Genomic DNA, 20,859 nt, shown 5'->3' with positions numbered 1-20,859 from the left:
CTAATCAATCTTCATAGAACAATACTTCTTTTTTTTTTTTTTTTTTTTTGCCCACACCTGCCACATGTGAAAGTTCCTGCCCACGCCAGGGATCAAACCCATGCCACACAAGTGAAAACACTGGATTCTTAACCTGCTGAGCCACTAGGAGACCCTCTAAACTACTTCTCCTTTAAAAAAAAAGAGCAGAATATAAAATCTTAGTATTTTTAATTCCACAGAACTACAGACCTCTAACTACTTAGAATTACAATAAAAAACAACACAGTACAATGAAAACATTATAATTAAAAAGTTGTAATAATAAACAGCAAACTGCCCATGTGCTACAACTCCTATAACTTCCTAGGAAATTTCTAGGGAGAGAGAGTTAAGATATACATTTACACAAGTAGGTATACGTTTTTCACTGGGAGGAGAGAGAGAAGGAAGCTGTAATAAGCAAAATTATTCAGCTAGTGTCAGGATATGACAATTATTTTCCAGCCCAATCCAGCAATCCCCCTTTTCTATGGGGCTGCGTTCTAAGACCCCTCAGTGGGCGCCTGAAACCACAGACAGTACCAAACCTAGTACACTAGGTTTCTTCTTCTTTATAAATGAGGCACAGTAAGAGAATATCTGAATTGCCAGCATCACTAGTCATGTGCTTTGGGGCCAGTATTAAGTAAAATAAGGGCTGCTTGAACATGAGTATGGAAACAGATCCCAAGATGACTCCAAACTGACTGGTGGGATGTGCTGAAGAGAAATGGTCCACATCCTGGGTGGGATGGAGCAGGATGGCGCGAGAGTTCGTCCTGCTATCAGAATGGCATGTGGTTTAAAACTTGGGAATTGTTTATTTGGGGAACTTTCTATTTAATATTTTCAGACCTTGCTTGTCACAGGTAACCAAAACTTCGAGTAAGGGAGGACTCTATCTACTACAGGAAGAGGTGTACTTTTCCTAGTTCATCATCAGAACTCAAGGGGTTCAGGAGGCAGCAGGTCATGGAGGTGGGGGGGGGGTGGCTTCTGGAAGGCCAACCAAGCATAGTGCTTCTCCATAACTTCTGGGCTACTCATGGGCCCAGGAGTGGAGCCATGTGCCTGAGGGAAGATACCTCAGTGGAAAAACCAGTTCATGTGAGAGCCTGAAGAGTCCCAATGCCGGGTAACCTACTCTGAAACTGTGGGCTGTGTGTGTGGACATCTTTCAAAATCAGGACAAAACAGCAATACAGATAGGTATGGGAGCATGCTCTAAAATGTATGAAACCTGTCCCAAGTGCCAATGCCCACATTTTAAAAATACTTACATTTCATTGCATCCAACCACCATGACAAACAAAAGAACCGCACAATTCTAAACCAAATGTATCAGTGTTTACAAAACAATGTAAAAATGAAATGGCAAGAGAATCATTAGGTTTCTAAGGTTTTTTCTGGAGGGGGGTTATGATGATCTAAATCATGACAAATGTAAGAACTACAGGTCACTGTGCCTTATTTTAAACATATGATTAACATCTAGATAGATGTTCTAATTTTCCATGGCCTATGTCTTGTCAATCCTCAAATTATCATCTCTAATCCTAGAAATTATTTAAAACTTTCCCGTGTGAGTACAGTAGCCATGTGTAGCAAATCAGTGTAACTTCACAAGTCTCCATTTGAATAAATACCAGAAAATGGTGTGTGGTTTTCCTGATAGTAAAAACAATTTTAAAATGTGTGCCTGGAGTTGATACCTTTGGATACATGTGCTTTAATTGTTCAAGAACCGCTTCACCCAGAGCATATTAGCACTGGAAATAGCTTTGACTTCCGTTCCTCGATTCCACAAGTGGCAACACGGTAATTAAGCAAATTATCCTTGCAAATGTATTATCTTGATTTCTTCGACTTGTACATCACACTCATTAGCTATCAAAATGAAAAACTCTTGTCTTGGGAAAGATAATCAGCCTCCAAAACGTCTGAGCTCTGCCGGTGTCAACACCAGCGTAACTGGGGAGGCCCTTTCGAGTTATCAGGCTATCGAGTTATCGAGTTCTCATCCCTGGAATTTGTGCCAGTTGCAGAATGTGTCCTAAGACTCCCAGGTAACCCAGCAATCTTGCTTGTCCTTGGAGAGCTTCTGTTTCCAGGGAAAGCCCCTCCATCTTTGTGGTAGGATTGGAAGAACCACCGGGTGGAGAGCAAAAATAGGCATAGAGCAAGAGGTCAAAGTCATCCACTTATATTTCCTCATCCATTTATTCGGCATCAACTCAACATCCATTATGTGCCAGTCACTTTGCTAGTCCCTGGAGAGAGATGGTAGCAGCCTAATGGGGCTTCAGAGAGACCATTATGACTCAGTATAATAAGTATTATGATTAGAGGACAGGGCATGTGGGGAATATAGGAGCATCTCACTCAGACTCTAAGAACGGGAAGGCTTCCTGGAGGCAGGCTTCTTAAGTGAGGCTTGGAAGATAACCAGGAAAGAGTCAGATGTCTGGGGTCAGGGGAGACAGCGTGCAGGAAGTAGGGGAGAACAGGAATTAAGCCAGAGGTGAGGGAGAGAGCAGTGGTACAGCTTGGGCACAGCGTGCCAGGAGGGCAGTGGTGAGTGAGAGGCTGGAACACTGCCAGGGCCAGAGCACGTGGGGCTCTGCAGACCGTACCCCAGAATCCAACTTTGTCCTTATCAACACTAAACTGTTGATGGCAAACATGCTTTAGAAAGCGGGTTCTGCCTGCATAATGGGGAGCTGGCTGGACGTGGGCAGGCGACAGGAGGCCAGAGGGGAGGTCTCTGGAGTGATCAAGGGGGGACAGGATGGTGACTGAAGGCAGAGGGAACCACGGGGATGGGAAGAAGCGGACCCATTAGAGGGAGATTGAGGAGACGGCCAGCAGAGGAAAAGCCAGAGGAGGCATGAGGCGACATCAGGGCACAGATGTGAATACAAGCCAAGGAAACCAGCTTGCGAGGAGAAGAGGGAGAGGGGGAGGGTGTCCCTAAAGCTAAGGGACAGTGATAGGGAGAGACATCCATGGAGGGGACCCAGAGGGAATGAGCACCAGGATGGGAGTAAACCCAGGAGGGTGTGGTGTGACAGGTGGCCCGTGAAAGCGGACACATGGGACACCTACCAAGAGGTCACCCTGGGGTGGGCTCTGCACTCCAGGGACAGCGTGTTGAGTGGGGGCCAGGGTGCAAGGAGTTTCAGGGGAGCGGATGTGGGGGGGACCAGACAGAGGTGGGATGAGGAAGAAATGGAAGTGAAGGCACACAGTGACAGTGGCTGAGGACATCTAACGCAGGAGGAGGAAAAGAGCCACAAGGAATACACTGAGGAAACTGAAGAAACTTCTCTTTAAAGCCGGAGCTAATATGCCACCCTGACCCTGAGGACCAGAAGCCAGGAGTGACAGGCAGCTCCTGAGTTGGCCACTCGGTGGGTGGGATCTCACAGCAGAGAGAGAGGGATTAGCGGAAAGGAGAAGGAAGGATGCTTCTTTAATTGCAGGTGAAAGTGAGGGGGAGAGGGGTGAGGTTCAGCTTCAAGCTCTGCAGCAAATGGGGATATAAGAGCCCAGGAAGGTGGCCCCTCTGCCTATTCTGCTCAATGCTGGGCCCCCCAGCACCTAGGACAGAGGCTGGCACATGGGCTGAGTGAAGCAGGCAGGCTAATAACATCTGTGTCCTCAGTGATGGAGAAGGTGAAGCTCCTGTGAGGGTGGGAGGGAGATGCAGCATCAAGGGTGGGCAAGCTGAGTGGTTAGGCTAAGCTGGATAAATCTGGTTCCTGAGGATGAAAACATCTTGCTATGTATACATGCAGATTCACGCATCACACAGAAATAGCTGCACAGTGTATGTGCGGTCCTAGAATGCCATGGGAGGTGAACAGGAAAAGAGTGTGCAAAGATTCCTTAGGGTGTTGATGAGGACAGAAGGTTGAGAAACACTGACCAGGCAGAGGTTGCAGACGGCAGGTTGCTGACCACCTCCACGGTCAGCCCCAGGGAGGATAGTGCTCTTTAAGAGAGATGGCACAGGCCGGCTACCATGGTCCTGCCCTGGAAGTAGGAGGTAGCACACAGTGGGGGTCAGTCCCCAACTAGCTGGCTGCCTGGAGGGGTCCAGGACACAGCCCCCGGTGCTGGCAGCCACAGAAGTCTCACTGCTCCATCAGGGAAGTCAGGGGTGGTGTGGACTCTGAGAGTGGACAAGGGGCCAAGCATGATGGCACCCCGCTTAAAGAGACAGAGATGGGAGATACCATCAACAGAGGGACCCGCCTCAGAGGGGCAACCCCTCAAGGTGGCAGTGCCAGCCACAGGCTGAAACTGGTGGCTTCTGGAGAAAGATGGCAGTGCCCTCAGGAATTTGATGGGGGCCATGGGAGGTCTTCAGGGACTTGTACTCTCAAGGACCCATTTGCGAGGACCAGCCACCAGCCAGACTTTCTAGGTCAGGTAGAGAACCCAAAAGGGCAGGGCAGAGATGAATAAGGTCCCAGGGCCTTGCACGCTAGAAATTTTCCGACACAAGGGTTTCACACAGACACAGATACACACACACACACACACACACACACACACACACTCTCACACTCCAAAATCGCCCTTGCGAACAAGTTGAATCTTATTTGCCTTCATATTTTAAGTACTAATATCACTTCAGCAAATATTTTAATGTTTCTGTGCTTAATTAGCACCCTAAGCTATTTTTTTATTAAATAAAATCATATAATACTTCTATAAATAACTATCAGTTCTGCTTTCCAGTACTTTTTCCGAAGTCCAATGAGCAGGTATGTTTATATTATACTTGAGTACAGAAACAGAAAAAAGAACATAAAATTGCATTTGTTGCATCAATTGAGCAAGGGACAGAAAGCAAGTTTGGTGGCTAGTACTAAATATTAGTATTTCACTGTCAGAGAAGAGCACTTTAGAGAAACTCAGATTACAGGGAGTTTATTCATTTGAAAGTGTTCTTCACAACCCAGATGAAAAATGGGATGAAGGAATTCCCGTCGTGGCGCAGTGGTTAACGAATCCGACTAGGAACCATGAGGTTGCGGGTTCGGTCCCTGCCCTTGCTCAGTGGGTTAACGATCTGGCGTTGCCGTGAGCTGTGGTGTAGGTTGCAGACGCGGCTCGGATCCCGCGTTGCTGTGGCTCTGGCGTAGGCCGGTGGCTACAGCTCCGATTCAACCCCTAGCCTGGGAACCTCCATATGCCGTGGGAGCGGCCCAAGAAATAGCAACAACAACAACAACAACAACAGAGACAAAAAAAAAAAATGGGATGAAGACCTAAATAGACGTTTCTCCGAAGAACACATACAGATGGCCAGTAGGCCCATGAAAAGATGTTCAAAATTGCTAATTATTAGAGAAATGCAAATCAAAACTACAATGAGGTACCGCCTTGCACTGGTCAGAATGGCCATCATTAATAACTCTATAAATAACAAGTGCTGGAGAGGGTGTGGAGAGAAGCGAACCCTTCTGCACTGTTGGTGGGAATGTAAATTGGCACAACCACTATGGGAACAGTATGGAGGTTCCTCAGAAAGCAAAATGTAGAACTAACATATGACCCAGCAATCCCACTCCTGGGCATGTATGCAGACAAAACTTAGAATTCAAAAAGATACATGCACCCCTATGTTCACTGCAGCACTATTCACAATAGCCAAGACATGGAAACAACCTAAATGTCCATCCACAGATGAATGGATGAAGAAGATGTGGTCCACATATACACAATGGAATATTACTCAGCTACAAACAAGAACTAAATAATGCCATTTGCAGCAACATGGATGGAACTAGAGACATACTAAGCGAAGTAAGAAAGAGAAAGACAAATACCAAATGAAATCATTTATATGTGGAATCTAAAATATAACACAAATGAACCTATCTACAAAACAGAAACTGACTCAGGGACATGGAGAACAGACTTGTGGTTGGCAAGGAGGAGGGGGTGGGGGGTGGGATGGACTGGGAGTTTGGAGTTCATAGATGCAAACTATTACATTTAAAATGGGTAAGCAATGAAGTCCTACTGAATAGCACAGGGAACTATATCCAATTTCCTGCAACAGACCATGATAGAGAATAATACTAAAAAAAAAAATACATACATATATATATATACATGCACATATATATGCATGCCTGAGTCACTTTGCTATACAGCAGAAATTAGCAAAATGCTATAAGTCAACTATACCTTAATAAAAATATTTTAAGAAAGTGTTTTTTAGATACTATAATTTTATGCGTACTACTATTTTCAACCCTATAAGTAAAATAAAAACAACACTGCCATGGTAAACCTCATTCATGAATAGAGGTAAGAATTTGCATTTCACCAAAGTTCAAATGCTTATTTTTATGGAAAAGAAGACTTGGTGAAGTATAAAGAAGCAAATGCTATGAAGATGCTGTGGATACCCAGTGACACTCTGTGGTCCATGGGCTCATGGGCTGGGGCTTCCATCTCATCATCTACCTTCTTGTGCAGCTGGGGCTGGACTCTGCCAACCACCTTTCAAAGGAGTCCTGACATTGTAGTGAAAGGGGCAAATCTGCATTTGTTTTCTCCCCCACATTCTCTCTCTGACCCACTCATCCTATAAGCGCAGGATGAATCCCTCCTGTGTCTCTGGCAGGTGTCCTAAGGCACTGAGTAAATCTACTTCCTCCTGAGTCATATTCAATCTTATCTCTTTGCTCTGTTGATGTACCATGCAAGGATAGAGCAATAGAAACTAAAAATAAAGTAATTTAATGCCTCTTTCTTCTCTCTCTCTCTCTCTTTTTTTTTTCTTTCGTCTTTTTAGGACCACATCCAGGGCATACGGAGGCTCCCAAGCTAGGGGTCACACTGAAGCTGCAGCTGCTGGCCTCCACCATAACCACAGCACTGCAGGAGCCGAGACTCGTCTGCGACCTACACCACAGCTCACGGCAATGCCGGATCCTTAACCCAGGGATCGAACCTGTGTCCTTCTGGATACTAGTCGAGTTTGCTAACCACTGAGCTACAACAGGAACTCCATTCTTTCCTTTTTAAACAAGTTTTATTGAAGTATAGTTGACAATGTTGTGACCATTTCTGCAGGACAACAATGCCAGTCCTCTAACAGTGCTGACGTTCTCAAAGCATCCTGACGAGAAATGAAGACGCTGTGTCTTTGACTTTGTCAAAAACCCAGCGCATGGTGTGCAGGCTGGCTGCCACGAGCATCTCTGAGAGCTAGTGGCATCTAGCCACTGTTTCTGTTTTGTGGACCCCCCTCCTCTCCTCTGGTCAGCCCCTTCCCAGCACCTCTCCTCTGGTCAGCCCCTCCCCTCTGGTCAGCCCCTCCTCTGGTCAGCCCCTTCCCTCTCCTCTGGTCAGTCACACACCCAGGCAAAGATACTGACTGAGGTCTCAGAACTCCCCCTTTACTGGGAAGGCAGAAAGAAGACTTGCACAGATCTTTGCTGTTCGGGCAGCTAACTCCCCTTGGCCTTCAAAGCCCCAGGGTCTGTACATGCCTCTGTGATTCCTAATGGTGTACATCACAGAGAGACAGGTCGGTACAGAAAGGCAAAGCCATTCCTTCCCAACAGGAGCTTACAGACCTCATGGTAACTTTGGCTGTGAACTCAAAGCCTCTTGACTCAGAGCAGATCCTAAATTAGGGTGGTTTCGGACCCTGCCTCTGTTTGAAACCGAGTACCTTCAGAGTCATTACACAGCTCACAGAGTGCAGCCAAGTAGCCCCGAAGCCAGGAGCGGGCCTCTGGATCCCTCTCCCGGGCATCAGGAAGCCCCCGGCAGAGAAATGGAGCCATTTCCGGAGGGCTTTTGGTTTCAGCCAAAAGGACTAATATCATAACATCTCGTGAAAAATGCACGGCAGATGTGAAATGAGATGTAAATTGTGGTATTTTGTCTCCATCCATCCAGGTGGCCAAATGCAGAAAGAAAAATCAAACCACCACCACCAAGTGAATCGAATTTATCTTGGATGAGACCTGTAGGTTTTGCTTGGTGAATTTCTCTAGACATCCATCAGGTTTACTTTTGCTTTGATTTTTATTTTACTCTAACGAGTAATGGGATATATAAATGGGACTCTTCTCCACTTATATCTGGGATTGATTTTGCCACTGGTGGGTTCATTTGGTCCTTAATAAAAAATCTTTACTACCGGAAGCAAATGAGATAACTCAAAAAGAAAACAACATGAGGCAGAAAATGTCTGTCTGGTGTGAAGAGGGGAGAGGTGACCAAGGCCCAGCTCTGCAAACAATCCAAACCGATCACTTAAAACAAGTTATCTCTTTGTCTATTTCCTTCAAAAGTAGGTTAAGACATTGTCATCTGGGTTAAGAAGCACATAACATTGAAACACAAGGTTTCTCCTGGCCCACCCACCATCCAGGACCTGAACATGTGAGGCATGACATGCACTGCCTATATCTGCTGGCCTACACCATAGCTGCAGCAACACTCAATCCAAGCCATGCCTGTGACCTACACCACAGCTCACAGCAACGCTGGATCCTTAACCCACTGAGAGAGGCCAGGGATTGAACCTGTGTCCTCATGGATACTAGTCAGATTCCAAAGAACCACGAGGGGAACACCTGCCTAGGCCAGTTATTTCAATTCTCCTCTCACTCACAGGTGTGCCTGAATCACAATGAGAAACCTTTTTTCTTTAGTTACCAGGAAACTAAGGAAGAGGAGTTCCCTCTCTTGGCTGGAGAGCTATTCAATTGCAGTGTCAGGAAATTGGTTTGGGTCTCCAGAATGTAAACAATTCCCAGTCACCCCTTTCCTCTAAACAGAAAGGCCACTCTACACAAATGTTCACCACGGATATTTCACAGGAAACCGGAATTAAATTAGCGACTAAGAGGAAAACCAAGAAGGTCAGCTGCTCAGAGGGTGCACTGAGATGGCCTCTCAATTCATCCTTTAAGTCCAAACCAGCTCGCAAATGCTAGGCTCCTATTACAAAGCCTGGCTGCGTTATGAGCAGAGCCCTCAATAACCGCCACCTACAGCTGTCTTGCCTGCGATCTGTGCCTCCTAGATTCCAGCCCCACACGACCCCATTAAGTTGTAAACGGATTTTATTTGCTGAACAAATGTTAATGCCATTCTGCGTTAATGGATAATGCTACGAAAAGCACCGAAGTATTACAGCACTGGAGCCTTTAAGGATGAAATACAGTCTAACTCAGAAAACTGTCTGTTACAAACATATGTCCGCCACGAGGGCTCCCAGCCCTGGGCGCCCATCTCTGTGGAACTCAGTTATAATTTCTCCCTCGGTTACATGAATTTTGCAGTATTACACAGATTTATTAGGTCCCGGGATTAAACATTCTCGGAGTAAGAATAAAAAAATAATTATGCTGGAGAACATAATGTAATATTCAAATGACTTGAAAAAAGTCACCTCAGCAAAAATAAGAGTTGGGGGAGGAAAAAGAACTTTAAAGGGGAGGTGGATAACGCTGGCCATAAAACCTCTGTGAGTTCAAGGGCACGCATGCGTGATCAGGCACTTTTGATCATAAACTTGTGGGGGAAACCTCCCTTTCACAGCAAAACGCCTGAGTGGTTTCGTGAATGAGCCGGGGAGGGGGGGGGGAGGTTCTTCCTTTAATGAGACAGCACAGCAGTTGGGTGAGAGGGTACTGGTGCAAGACGGTGTTGGTTAAAATCCCAAGCTCTCCCTCGAGGTAGCTGTGTGCCCTTGGCCACTTGGATTTAACCTCCCGGTACCTCAGTTTCCTTGACTGTAAAATGGGAATGGAAACAGTGCCCAGCTACATAGGAGGCGGCTCTGATGGTCCAACGAGGTAACACGTTCGAGAAACTTACAAGTCTGCCTCAGACACAGTACCTGCTAGATAAACATTAGCCCCTCCTCGGTGGTTGTGATTGGATAGGAAATGAATGGAATGGAAAGAAATGCAATGGAAACCTTTCCTTACAAGGGGTCTCCAACGTCTGGGGCCCCATCCTCTGTTTTCTCCACTCTGGACCCTTTCTCCTCTCCCGCACAGAAACAGCATGCCATGAGGTCACCAATGATCTTTCGGTTGATGAATCTACTGTAGGGGTTTATTTTATTTTATTTTTTTGTCTTTTTAAGGCCACACCTGTAGCATAGGGAAGTTCCCAGGCTAGGGGTCAAATCGGAGGTGCATCTGCAACCTGCTCCACAGCTCACGGCAACGCTGGATCCTTAACCCACCCAGGGATTGAACCTTCATCCTCATGGATACTAGTCAGGTTCTTAACCCCCTGGGCCACAAGGGAAATTCCAAATCTGTGATTGTTTTTTATTGTCCTCTTAGAAATTCTCTGCCCTGTTGAATGGAAACTCTTTCCCTGGTTTCTGTGACTTGTCATGGCCACAATCTTCCCTCGGCTTCTCTCATCACTCCCTTTCATGATCTGCCAGGGGCCCTTCCCTGCCCTGGCCTTTACACGGTGGAATTTAGGCTCTTGTTGCTTCTCAGCCTTTAGTCTCTCTCCGGGCAAAGGGACCCATTTCTATGGTTTTATTACCACTGTGCTAACGAATCCAAAATGCTGGCCTGCAGCCCAGACGTCTGTTCTGACCTCATCTACATTCTCTACGTCTCCTTGGACGTCACACAGGCACCTCAGCCTCTGCACATCTGCAAGTTAATGTGTGATGTTCTCCCTCCCCCAACACCAGCATCTCTGTCCATCTTCCCTCATCTGTGACAGCCCAGCCAGCATCCCTCACCTGGACCCTGCAACTGCCTCCCACTCCTCATCTTTTCTCTTGCCTCCCTGCAAGCCATCCCCCACCTCTGCCTGGCCCATCTGACCGCATCACCCTCCCTCAAATCCTCCACTGGTTCCCCTGTCCTTTCAAGCTCTTGAACACGGCCAGGCATGACCAGCCTCCCCGCCTGGCTTTTCCCGCCCGCTCCCCAGCCATGCCACCTTCTCCTTCCCTGCCAGGCACCGAACAAGCTGGGCGCTTCATTCCCTCTGCCTGGAAAGCTCCCCACTTTCCTCATCATCCTCCAACTCTTAGTCCAAAGGCTGCTCCGTCAGGGACGTTGTTCTTGACCACAAATCAGGTAATGCACCCTAGAGTCAGTGCTCATAAACCTTTGAGTATTTATCACAGTTAACATTATACATTTATGAGATTAAAAAAAAAAAAGAAAGAGGAATTCCCGTCATGGCACAGTGGTTAACAAATCCGACTAGGAACCATGAGGTTGCGGGTTCGATCCCTGCCCTTGCTCAGTGGGTTAACGATCCAGTGTTGCTGTGAGCTGTGGTGTAGGCCACAGACTCGGCTCAGATCCCGCGTTGCTGTGGCTGTGGCATAGGCCAGCAGCTGCAGCTCCGATTAGATCCCTAGCCTGGAAACCTCCATATGCCATGGGAGCGGCCCAAGAAATGGCAAAAAAGACAAAATAAATAAATAAATAAATTAATTAATTAATTAATTAAATTAAAGAAAGAAAGAAAGAAACTTCATATCTATGCCTCCCAGCACACTCTCAGTTTTGAAAGTACCAAAAGGGCAAGGACTCATGTCTGTCCAGCCACCATCGTTCCTGGGTGCCTCCCACATGGAAAGGATACGTGACCGCTTGTCGATGAGGACCTCAGTGTTTGTTATTTTAAAGTATTTTTCATGACCCTGTGTGTCTTCCATAATAAGAAGGAGCCGTCACTTTTTTAAATGAGATGGTTGCAAGTGGCGAGTATCTCTGGTAACCTTGGGGACATCAGGTTTACCTGAGCTGATGGCAAGGGGACAGGAAAATTGGATCACAATGCTGATCCGCAAACATCCTGCATCCATGGGGCGAGGATACCTCGTGGATGACTGCAGCAAACGGGCTCTGCAAGCCATCCATGGTCCATGACCTTCTCCTCAACAGGATTCTCTTCACTTACTTGCTCATTTCTTTGGTCATTCCGCAAAATCCTGAATTCTAAATCTGGACATTGGGGACACACCCCCATGTGGGAAGAATGCTGATGTGGAACGTGTACACAACAAACACAACAGGCTGTTGTAACTGAGAAGGGGCCCTGACTTGTGTCTGGAGGAGAGGATGCACTTAGGACAAGAGGCAAAAATGATTCTGGAGATGAGCAGCAAGAGAGGCGAGTGACAGCCAGCATATGCCAGGCAAAACTGAGAATGCAGACCTGATCTTCCAGGAGCTCCTGAAACACCAAGGCCACCACTGATACCTTAGGCTGATGGGTGAGGGGAGAGGAAAGGGCTTCCCTGAATACCAGCACCCCGTCACCTCCAAGTCTGTACTATCGCCTCTCCTGGACATGCATCAGGAGCCCTGGGAAGAGTGGAGCTTAGAGCTCAGCGGTCTTCTAAGGAGGATGACGTCTCCTCTACCCTGGACCCTGCACAGGCACAGGGACCAACGATCTCGCTGGTCCAGGCTCTCCCTCCTGTACTGCACCTGCTTCAAGGGGGTCAGGGGGCAACACCAGTGGGATGATGGATTAGGGGTCAGTCTCCTGGAAATGCAGGAGTCAGGTGGGGGTGTGAAGTTCTCATCAGCTCTCTTGGGGAAAAAACAAATGCTTTAAACTCTTGACAGCAGCATCCAGTTTTATTTTAAGTGAATTCTGCATTACTGAAAGTATATCCTTTCGGTGTGTGAACTACTCAAGCTCTTTATAAACTTCAAGCCCTGCTTGGAGTATGGAACAGAAAGATCAAGTGACAGAGTTCTTTCATATCCTCAGAAAAGATAAGAAAGGATCAGAAGGGGTAGGATTTTTTTTAAAACAGTTAAACAGCAAAACCAAAGAGGGGATGGTGTGTTGTAGTTTCTTATCACTTCACAGAAATAAACACCATAACAGATCTAAAGAAGATGGTTTAAATGTTGAATATTCGGACCCCAAACATGAAAATATGTTGAAGGAGAAAATAGGAAAAATACATCCGCATTTTACACTATCTGTGTTTAACCTGAAACGAGGCCCCAAGATAGAGAAAGTATAGATATAAAATACAACATGTATCTGATTTAACATACACTTAAATGCCAGAAATGAAGTTACCACGCTTTGACAACAGAGGTTTTCTATATAAACCTCTGCCAGAAAAACAAAAATCGTCAGAATTCAACAAATCAAACACCAAGTAACTGTTTCAGTCAGTGTGAGACCAAAAAGGTTTATTCACGAAACAAAGCTTGGGATGAAAAAAAATCCTACCTCTGACAAGTTGATGGTTAATGCAAAATTTTAAACCAAATAATTGCATGATGGTAATTTACTAGCAATTCAAGAAAAAGTGTGTTGGATGCCTCAAAGGTAAAAACCTGTTAAAATAAAGTTTTGTTTTTTTTTCTTTCTAAGGAATCGCCCTAGCATCTGGTCTGATTTGTCTTGGTGTCCCGCTCCGTGTAATGTCAGCTTTTTGAGAGCTATAAATTAGTAAGTTATCCTGATGAAAAAATACGAGTGAAGAAAAAAATGCAGGTGGAAGAAGACATCCTGATTCTAAGTCTGAATACTTAGGTGAACACTCAGGTGTCAGCACAGCCCAGCCTAAGTGACACTGGCTCACAGAGGGTATGCATATGCTACGACAAACTGGAAAGGATAGGCTGACAGAGTCATAGGCAAAATACTAACATGTGTAACAATAGAGAGATAAATTTTCAAAGCCAAGCATTACCTCTTTGTCAGAGTGCTTCTGATTCTCATTAAGTTTAGGAGAAAAATAACAAGGCAACCTCTGCCTGCCTGGAAAGCAGAGACTATTAAAAGATGCTTTAAAATAGTTGGCTGATAAATGGGGGCATCCAAATGCAAACGCGACCATATTTCTCATCTCAGCTCCGAGGTTCTATCTGCCAGCTGATCCCTCCAAGACAATGTCACCTCAGCCTGGGCAGAGGCACCAGACTCAGGTTGAGCTCCTTGGTTTCTCACAGAAGCCATTGCTTTGTAAAGTGTCATTTTGGCAACTTTGGCAATTACCCTCAGAAACGGGAGACATCAAACAACCCACGAATAATGGGCTCAGTTGGACACTGCAGCCACGTGCCTCCTTCCGCTGGAAATCTAGGTCAAGCAGTTGGAAAGATTTGTAAAAGAATAGGCTTACCCGAATGATTTCTTCAACACAGCTGTTGGTTTCTCCAGATCTACTCTCCTGCAAAGCAAAGGGGAAAAAAAAATTAAGCCCGAAAGAACAGATTTAAGGTGACAAAGATGGCGACACATAGCCTCCAAGCCTAACGGCGTTTGGACTGGGGGACATGCCGAAAGTGGGACTTGCAGATAAGCTCCCATCACAGCTGAGGCCGCCTCTCCCCGCCCCAATAATATGGCTGTGCCCCAGATGGGGAAGCCAGGAGCCCTGCACTGGGCCCTCCAGCCACGTCGACTCTAAGCGGGGCAGGCTGCTAGGTACAGCACACTACTGGCAGGTGTGGCCTCCACTGCCAAAGTGGATCCAGCCACCCACCCAATACATGACGGGACCTGCCGAATTCAGGGTTGCTATGGCTAAAGTGAAAGTCTGGCAGTTCAGTGGTCCTCAGAGCTGGATTTGCTGGGTGATGGGCTGAAACCCAAAAGCCCAAAAAGAGACACATTCCATCAGCATTCCCAGAACAGGCTGGGTGTCACGCCCCAGAACCACTGGTTCTATAACCCACACAGCTCAGTGCTGGGGAGATAATATTAGCTTCTGAGGAATGGGGGCTTCAGGTCACAGCTGACTCTGGGGAACCTTTCAAGCTTCAGAGATGCTGTTACTACAATATTCCTGGAGTGCAGGAGGTAGTTTTGTGGCAACGTGAAAGTAGTGTTTGCAGGTTTGGGGTCTCAGTGAGATACTTCTCTGGCCTTTTATTTCAACAACATTGACCACAACTCAGTGTGGCTTCCTAGAGTGAGGTCTGCTTCTCTATATCTTCCCCGAGCCCATTCATTTCCTCCCCACAATTCTCTCTCCTCCAGGAGATGCTGATCAGCATCTTCCAGGACTTCCTGGTTCTTACAAGTCATCTTTCAGATGGCAGGTTACTCATGACTTCCTTGGAGGAGCATCTCTAGAAAACTCTCCCCTGGAACACTCATCCTGGATCCCACACCCCTGGAACACCTCTCCCTGGAACACCCATCCCTGGAACTCTCATTCCTGGAACACCCATCCCTGGAATTCTCATTCCTGGAACTCTCATCCATGGAACACCCATCCCTGGAACTCTTATCCTTGGAACTCTCATCCCTGGAACACCCAGCCCTGGAACTCTTGTCCCTGAAACACCCAGCCCTGGAACTCTCGTCCCTGGAACACCCATCCCTGGAACGCTCATCTCTGCAAAAACCCATCTCTGGTTAAAGGTGTATTTCCAGGGTTTCTTTATACATGGAAACATTTAAAAAAATTTTCATAAAATACACACACCATAAAATTTACTATCTTAATCATTTTAAAGTGTATAATTTACTGGCATTAAATACATTCACGATGTCACCATTTTCTAGTTCTAGAACTTTTTCATCACCCTGAGTGGTGACCCCATGTCTCTTAAGCAGGAAATCCCTATTCCTTCCTCTCCCCCAGTCCCTGGTAACCACTCGTCTATTTTCTGTTGCTATGGATTGTTCTACTTTAAATATTTCATACAAATGGAACCATACAACATGCAGCCTTTTGTGTCAGGCAGGTTTCATGTAGGATAATGTTCTCAAGGTCCATCCACATTGTAGCACAGGTCAGCACTTCATTCCTTTCTGTGGCTGAATAACACTGCACTGTATGAACAGACCACCTCTTGTTTATCCACTCACCAGGTGATGGATAATTTGGTTGTTTCCACTTTGGCGACTGGGATAGCCCGTCTATCTACAAATGCCTGTGCACAAGTTTTTGTTTGAATACCTGTTCTCACTTCTTTGGGGTACAGAACTAGGAGTGGAATTGGTGGGTCATATGTCAACTCTAGGCTTAGTTTTTTGAGGAACTGTCAAACTGCTTTCCATGCCAGATGTACCATTTTATATTCCTATCAGCAATGTATAAAGACTCTAATTTCTCCATGTCTTCATCAACATTTGTTATTTTTCTAGTTATATTTTGGATAATAATCATCCTAATGGCTATGAAATGGTATCTTATTGAGGTTTTAATCTGCATTTGCCTAATGACTAATACACTGAGTATCTTTTCACGTGCATGTTGCCTATCTGTATATCTTCTTTGAAGAAATGTCTTTTGCCCACGTTTTAATTGGGTTGTTCGACTTTTTATTGTTTTAAGAGTTCTTCCTATAATTTTGGACACTAGACCCTTATCAGATATACGATTTGCACATATTTTCACCTATCCTGTGGGTTGTACTTTTGGTCTTTTGATAGTGTTCATGGATGCACAAAATTTTTAATTTTGGTAAAGTCCAATTTACCTATTGTTTTCTTTATTGCTTTGTTTTTGGTGTCATGTTTAAGAAACCATTACCAAATCTAAGGTTTGAAAGATTTACGTTCTTTTAAGAGTTTTACAGTTTTAGTTTTTATATTTAGGACTTTAATCCAACACCTCGAGAACTTTTTGGTGACGTTTATTTTCTTACGGATTATTTGATGTTTTAGTTAAACTAGGAAACTGTCTTTATATAAATCAGTTCATTCTAGTCTCACCATTAAAAGATCAATAAAAAAACATGTAAAGTGCAACTATGGTTGTTCACAGTGCATGAACATAGCATGTATGTTTATCCTTATAACTCAAGAAAAACAGGGTGGAATATCATAAAATTAGAAGACCCAAAATGCTTTTACTAATATACCTTATACTCATCCCTCCTCTTATTTTTCCAAAAGTTCCAGTTTGGCAACAGACATCTAATACACCCCCAACTCCCATTCCCAAAGCCCTGTCTCAGGACTGCTCCGGGAACTTCACCATTCTGATGCTCTAATCAAACTAGATCAGAGAGCTCTTTTTGGAACTGGCTCAAACCCTGCTTCCTTTTCAGGGCCGCCAGAGACAATCATCACAGAGGCAGTGAGGTGAAGTCTCAGCCAGGCCAGGGCTCAAGAGTCCTTGGAAATGACCTCTGTCAGAGCTCAGGCAGGACTTAGTGATCTAATCAGAAAACACATCTTCAACCTCATGACCATTTCTCTTACCCTACTTCCACTTCCCCTGTAACATACTGGCAGAATAGATGCTAAATGCTCAATGGACTTTTATTTTCCACCTTGGGAAAACCTGAGTTCATGCTCTCCTGGTGAACTCTCCCAGGTACCCAACATAATACAAAGACACTTCATATGCCTGGTTCCTTAAAGCTTAGCTTCCCTGGAAAACCACATTTTAATTTCATTGGAAGTGATTTATATCAATGACAGGCTGCTCTTATGAACCTCTCTCCCTATAATCCTATAAATGTCCACTAGCTTACTCTGAAAAGGGAACAGGGAACACACTGTGAGAGAAAAATGTAGAGCAGACGCCCCGTTACACACTTCCCTCATCAGTGCAGACAAAATACGTAGGATGATTACATTGGGTCATCTCGATGGCAGCTTCAGCCGTGTGCTGTGATGGTCTGGACAGACCCCTTGCACTCTACTGGAGGGCCCTTTGCACAGCTGAGGAGGTGCCAGAAGAGAGGCCAGGAAAAAGCACCTCCAACCACAATCTCAGGAGGTCCTGGCTTTAAATCACAGGGTGGAGAGGCTTTGGCAGAGAAAAATTTTGGGCCTTCCCTGGAACATTTCTGACTCCTGGGCCACCTGGGGAAGGGTACCACATTGGGTTTGAATCTTCCAGACCCTGTTTAGATTGGAGTTGATCCAAGAGACACAATATTGTGGAAGGTATGAATTGGAAGGAATCTTAGAGCTCATTTTAGCCAACTCAGTGACTTCAATAGATGGAGAAACGGTGGCCCAGAAAAGTAAGGGGCTTTGTCTAAAATCATTTTGGTAGCAAGGGGCAGTCAAGGTAGAACCCATGTATATCCCTCCAATACTAGTCAAATGAATTTTCTACTATCTCATACTATCTCTCCAAGCTCAACCCTTACAAATGACTCAACTTGAGGTCACTGTCATTCTTTCTTTTTTTTTTTTTGTCTTTTTGTCTTTTAAGGGCCACACCCAGGGCATATGGAGGTTCCCAGGCTAGGGGTCTAATCAGAGCTGTTGCTACCGGCCTACACCACAGCCACAGCAACGCCAGATCTGAGCTGCATCTTTGACCTTCACCACAGCTCATGGCAATGCCAGATCCTCAACCCACTGAGTGAGGCCAGGGATGGAATCTGCAACCTCACGCTTCTTATTCGGATTCCTTTCTACTGCACCACGATGGGAACTCTGAGGTCACTGTCATTCTTGAAGTAAGGAAATGAAAAAATATGGATAGTAGTTGGACAACTATACCTAATCTATAGGATGCAGCAAAAGCAGTGAGATTCATTGTGATACAGGCCTTCCTCAAAAACCAAGAAAAATCTCAAACAGCCTAACCTACCACCTAAATCAATGAGAAAAAGAACAAAGAAAATCTAAAGTCTGCAGAAGGAAGGAAATAATAAAGATCAGAGAGGAAAAAAGAAATGAAATAGACATTAAAACAGGAAAAAAATCAATAAACCCAAGAGCTGCTTCTTTGAAAGGGTGAACAAAATTGACAAACCTCTGGCCAGACACAGCAAGAACAAGAGAGGGAGAGAAACTGAGTGAACAAATAAATAAAAAAGGAGAAATCACCAATATCACAAAAAGAAAAAAGCCAAAAGAGAATACTATGTACAGTTATGTGCCAACGAAATTGACAGCCTAGAAGAAATGGACAGTGTTTGGGTCAATCTCCTGCTTCTGTCCCATGCTGCCAATCGTCCATCACTTAGTCACTCTGGAACAGACACATTAACCTCAGACATCACATGCACAGGTCAAAAGGGGGAATAGACAGGAGAGACAGTGGAGAGAAAGGGTTAATGCTACCATCTCCTCTGTGACATTAACAGATTAGAGGCAAAGATGTTTGCCCTCAGAAACTGGAAGCCAGAATCATACCTCTTTTCTTTCTGCAAATACACAAAGAAGGGTATAGTTAGGTAGGGCTGGGATGGGTAGGGTTTTGGGGATGGAGTGACTGGGGGGGGGGCGCCTTTCACCTTCTTCCTCAAATCCTTCTCAAATCTGGTTTCAGCTGCAGTTGTGTACTTTGATTATATTTACATCTTTAAAACTTTCCGTGTTTATGAACAAGATTAAAACATGCATGTGATTTTCATCTCCAAATTGATGTTTATATTTTTTCACCATAAAGTCATCACTTTCCTTGGAAAGGTACCCACTGAGAAGGAGGGCTGCACAATGCAAATTTTAATTACCCGGTATTTGGTGAAGGTTTGTAGCTGTTGCTTCACGCTGAGTTGCTGAGCTGTTGCTCTGTATTTATTCCAACTCTGATGAACCCACCCCATTTTCCTATCATTACATTTTGAAATCTGTCATAACAGTCTCACCTCATTGAACCTCCGTCTAAACTTCAATTAAAAGCTAGCAACCCCAGCTGATTCTCCTTCTCCACAGCCTTGTCGATCACGTTCCTTTTCCCACAGCTCTGCTTTCTCCAAACTGTACCACTTAGAAATACACACCACGTGCTCTGCCAGGGAAATGTGGGGAATGGAGCTGGGGCTAAGCAGAGCTCAAGAAACAGCCAGGAGCATTCTACCACCTCCAGAGGCTGGGTCCCTAATTACCATGCCAAGCACACAGCTCCAGAAGAATTGTGCCGAGCTTAAGGAGAAAAGCCTGGATCCCATCAGTGGGAAATGGCATCAAACGTCAGAGGAAGTGAAGAGGCACCCTTTTTCCAAAAATAGCTTAACTCCTCATTTGATGCACTGAAGGCGGAACTTTCATTCTAAAGAAATACTGTGTCAAGGTCACAAAATCTGTTTGTCTGCAAGCCCTCAAAAGGCCCTCGTACATTTAGAAACTACTGATCATAGGCATGCTCTTAAATAATTCTGCAGAAGTATTTTAAAATAAGTCTTACTGTTATTGATTTGCAGAAAAACTGAGATACAAAGAAATTAGGTGTCACGTCAGTGCCACCAACGGAGTGGGTGAGGATCATTACAGATCGATGTGAAGCCCCATCCACAGGCTGTGTTCCCAGCCTTACCTGAGGCCAGGGTCACCTGAGGACAAGGATGCAGTCAGCCAGCTCTCTCCTCAGTGGGTCTTACCCCGACCCGAACACCTCCTCTTGCAAGGCTAACTCTGCTCCCATGATGGGGGCTGGAGGCTGGCTTCATCCCTGCCTTATCTCCCTGGTCCCCCTCCTTATCCCCTGAATGGGCTCAGCAAACTGGTTCACCTTTTGCCCTGCTGCTCACATGCATCTCTTCCTCTCAGAACTATGGTCACCACTCTCACTTAGCCATGTATGCACTGAGGGGGGAAGAAAAAAACAAAACAAGTGCAGAATAATAAAGAACAGTGCCTAAAGGTATATCATAAGAATGCAAACAAAATGACAGCAAATGGTGGCAATGTTATTTTCAACTAAAAGATAGTTCATAGCAAAAAAAAAAAAAGTGAATTGGAAAGCATAACAAAGAATGAGAAAAAAATAAGACACTAATAGAACATCAAAACAAGGTATGCTAAGAAAAAGGAAAAATAGAATTATTAGGGTTGGATGTCTTTAATCCACCCCTATTTTTCCTAATAGACAAAGGATACCAAAAAAAAAAAAAAAAACCCAACTACATAAAGGGGATAGAGAATTTGAAAATAAAATTAAATAGGATAAAGTGAAAG

The 20,859-nt window shown here is 45.1% G+C and overlaps 1 protein-coding gene across 13 annotated transcripts in view; it reads right to left on the bottom strand.

The window, feature by feature from the left end:
* The window catches only part of AFF3 (ALF transcription elongation factor 3), a 598,632-nt gene that overhangs the window by 273,558 nt on the left and 304,215 nt on the right, over positions 1-20,859 (bottom strand). For all 13 annotated transcript variants that reach the window (XR_007135070.1, XM_047781424.1, XM_047781427.1 and 10 more), the window contains one exon: positions 14,159-14,206. Coding sequence is in view for 12 of the 13 variants with exons in the window: in XM_047781424.1 (XP_047637380.1) it covers positions 14,159-14,206 (48 nt within the window). In the remaining variant the exon portion in view is untranslated. The remainder of the gene's footprint in view (positions 1-14,158; positions 14,207-20,859) is intronic.

The sequence above is a fragment of the Phacochoerus africanus genome, chromosome 5, assembly GCF_016906955.1.
Source record: "Phacochoerus africanus isolate WHEZ1 chromosome 5, ROS_Pafr_v1, whole genome shotgun sequence".
Lineage (NCBI taxonomy): Eukaryota > Metazoa > Chordata > Mammalia > Artiodactyla > Suidae > Phacochoerus > Phacochoerus africanus.
Note: the sequence above shows the minus strand (reverse complement) of the source record. Positions and strands in the feature narration are given on the sequence as shown.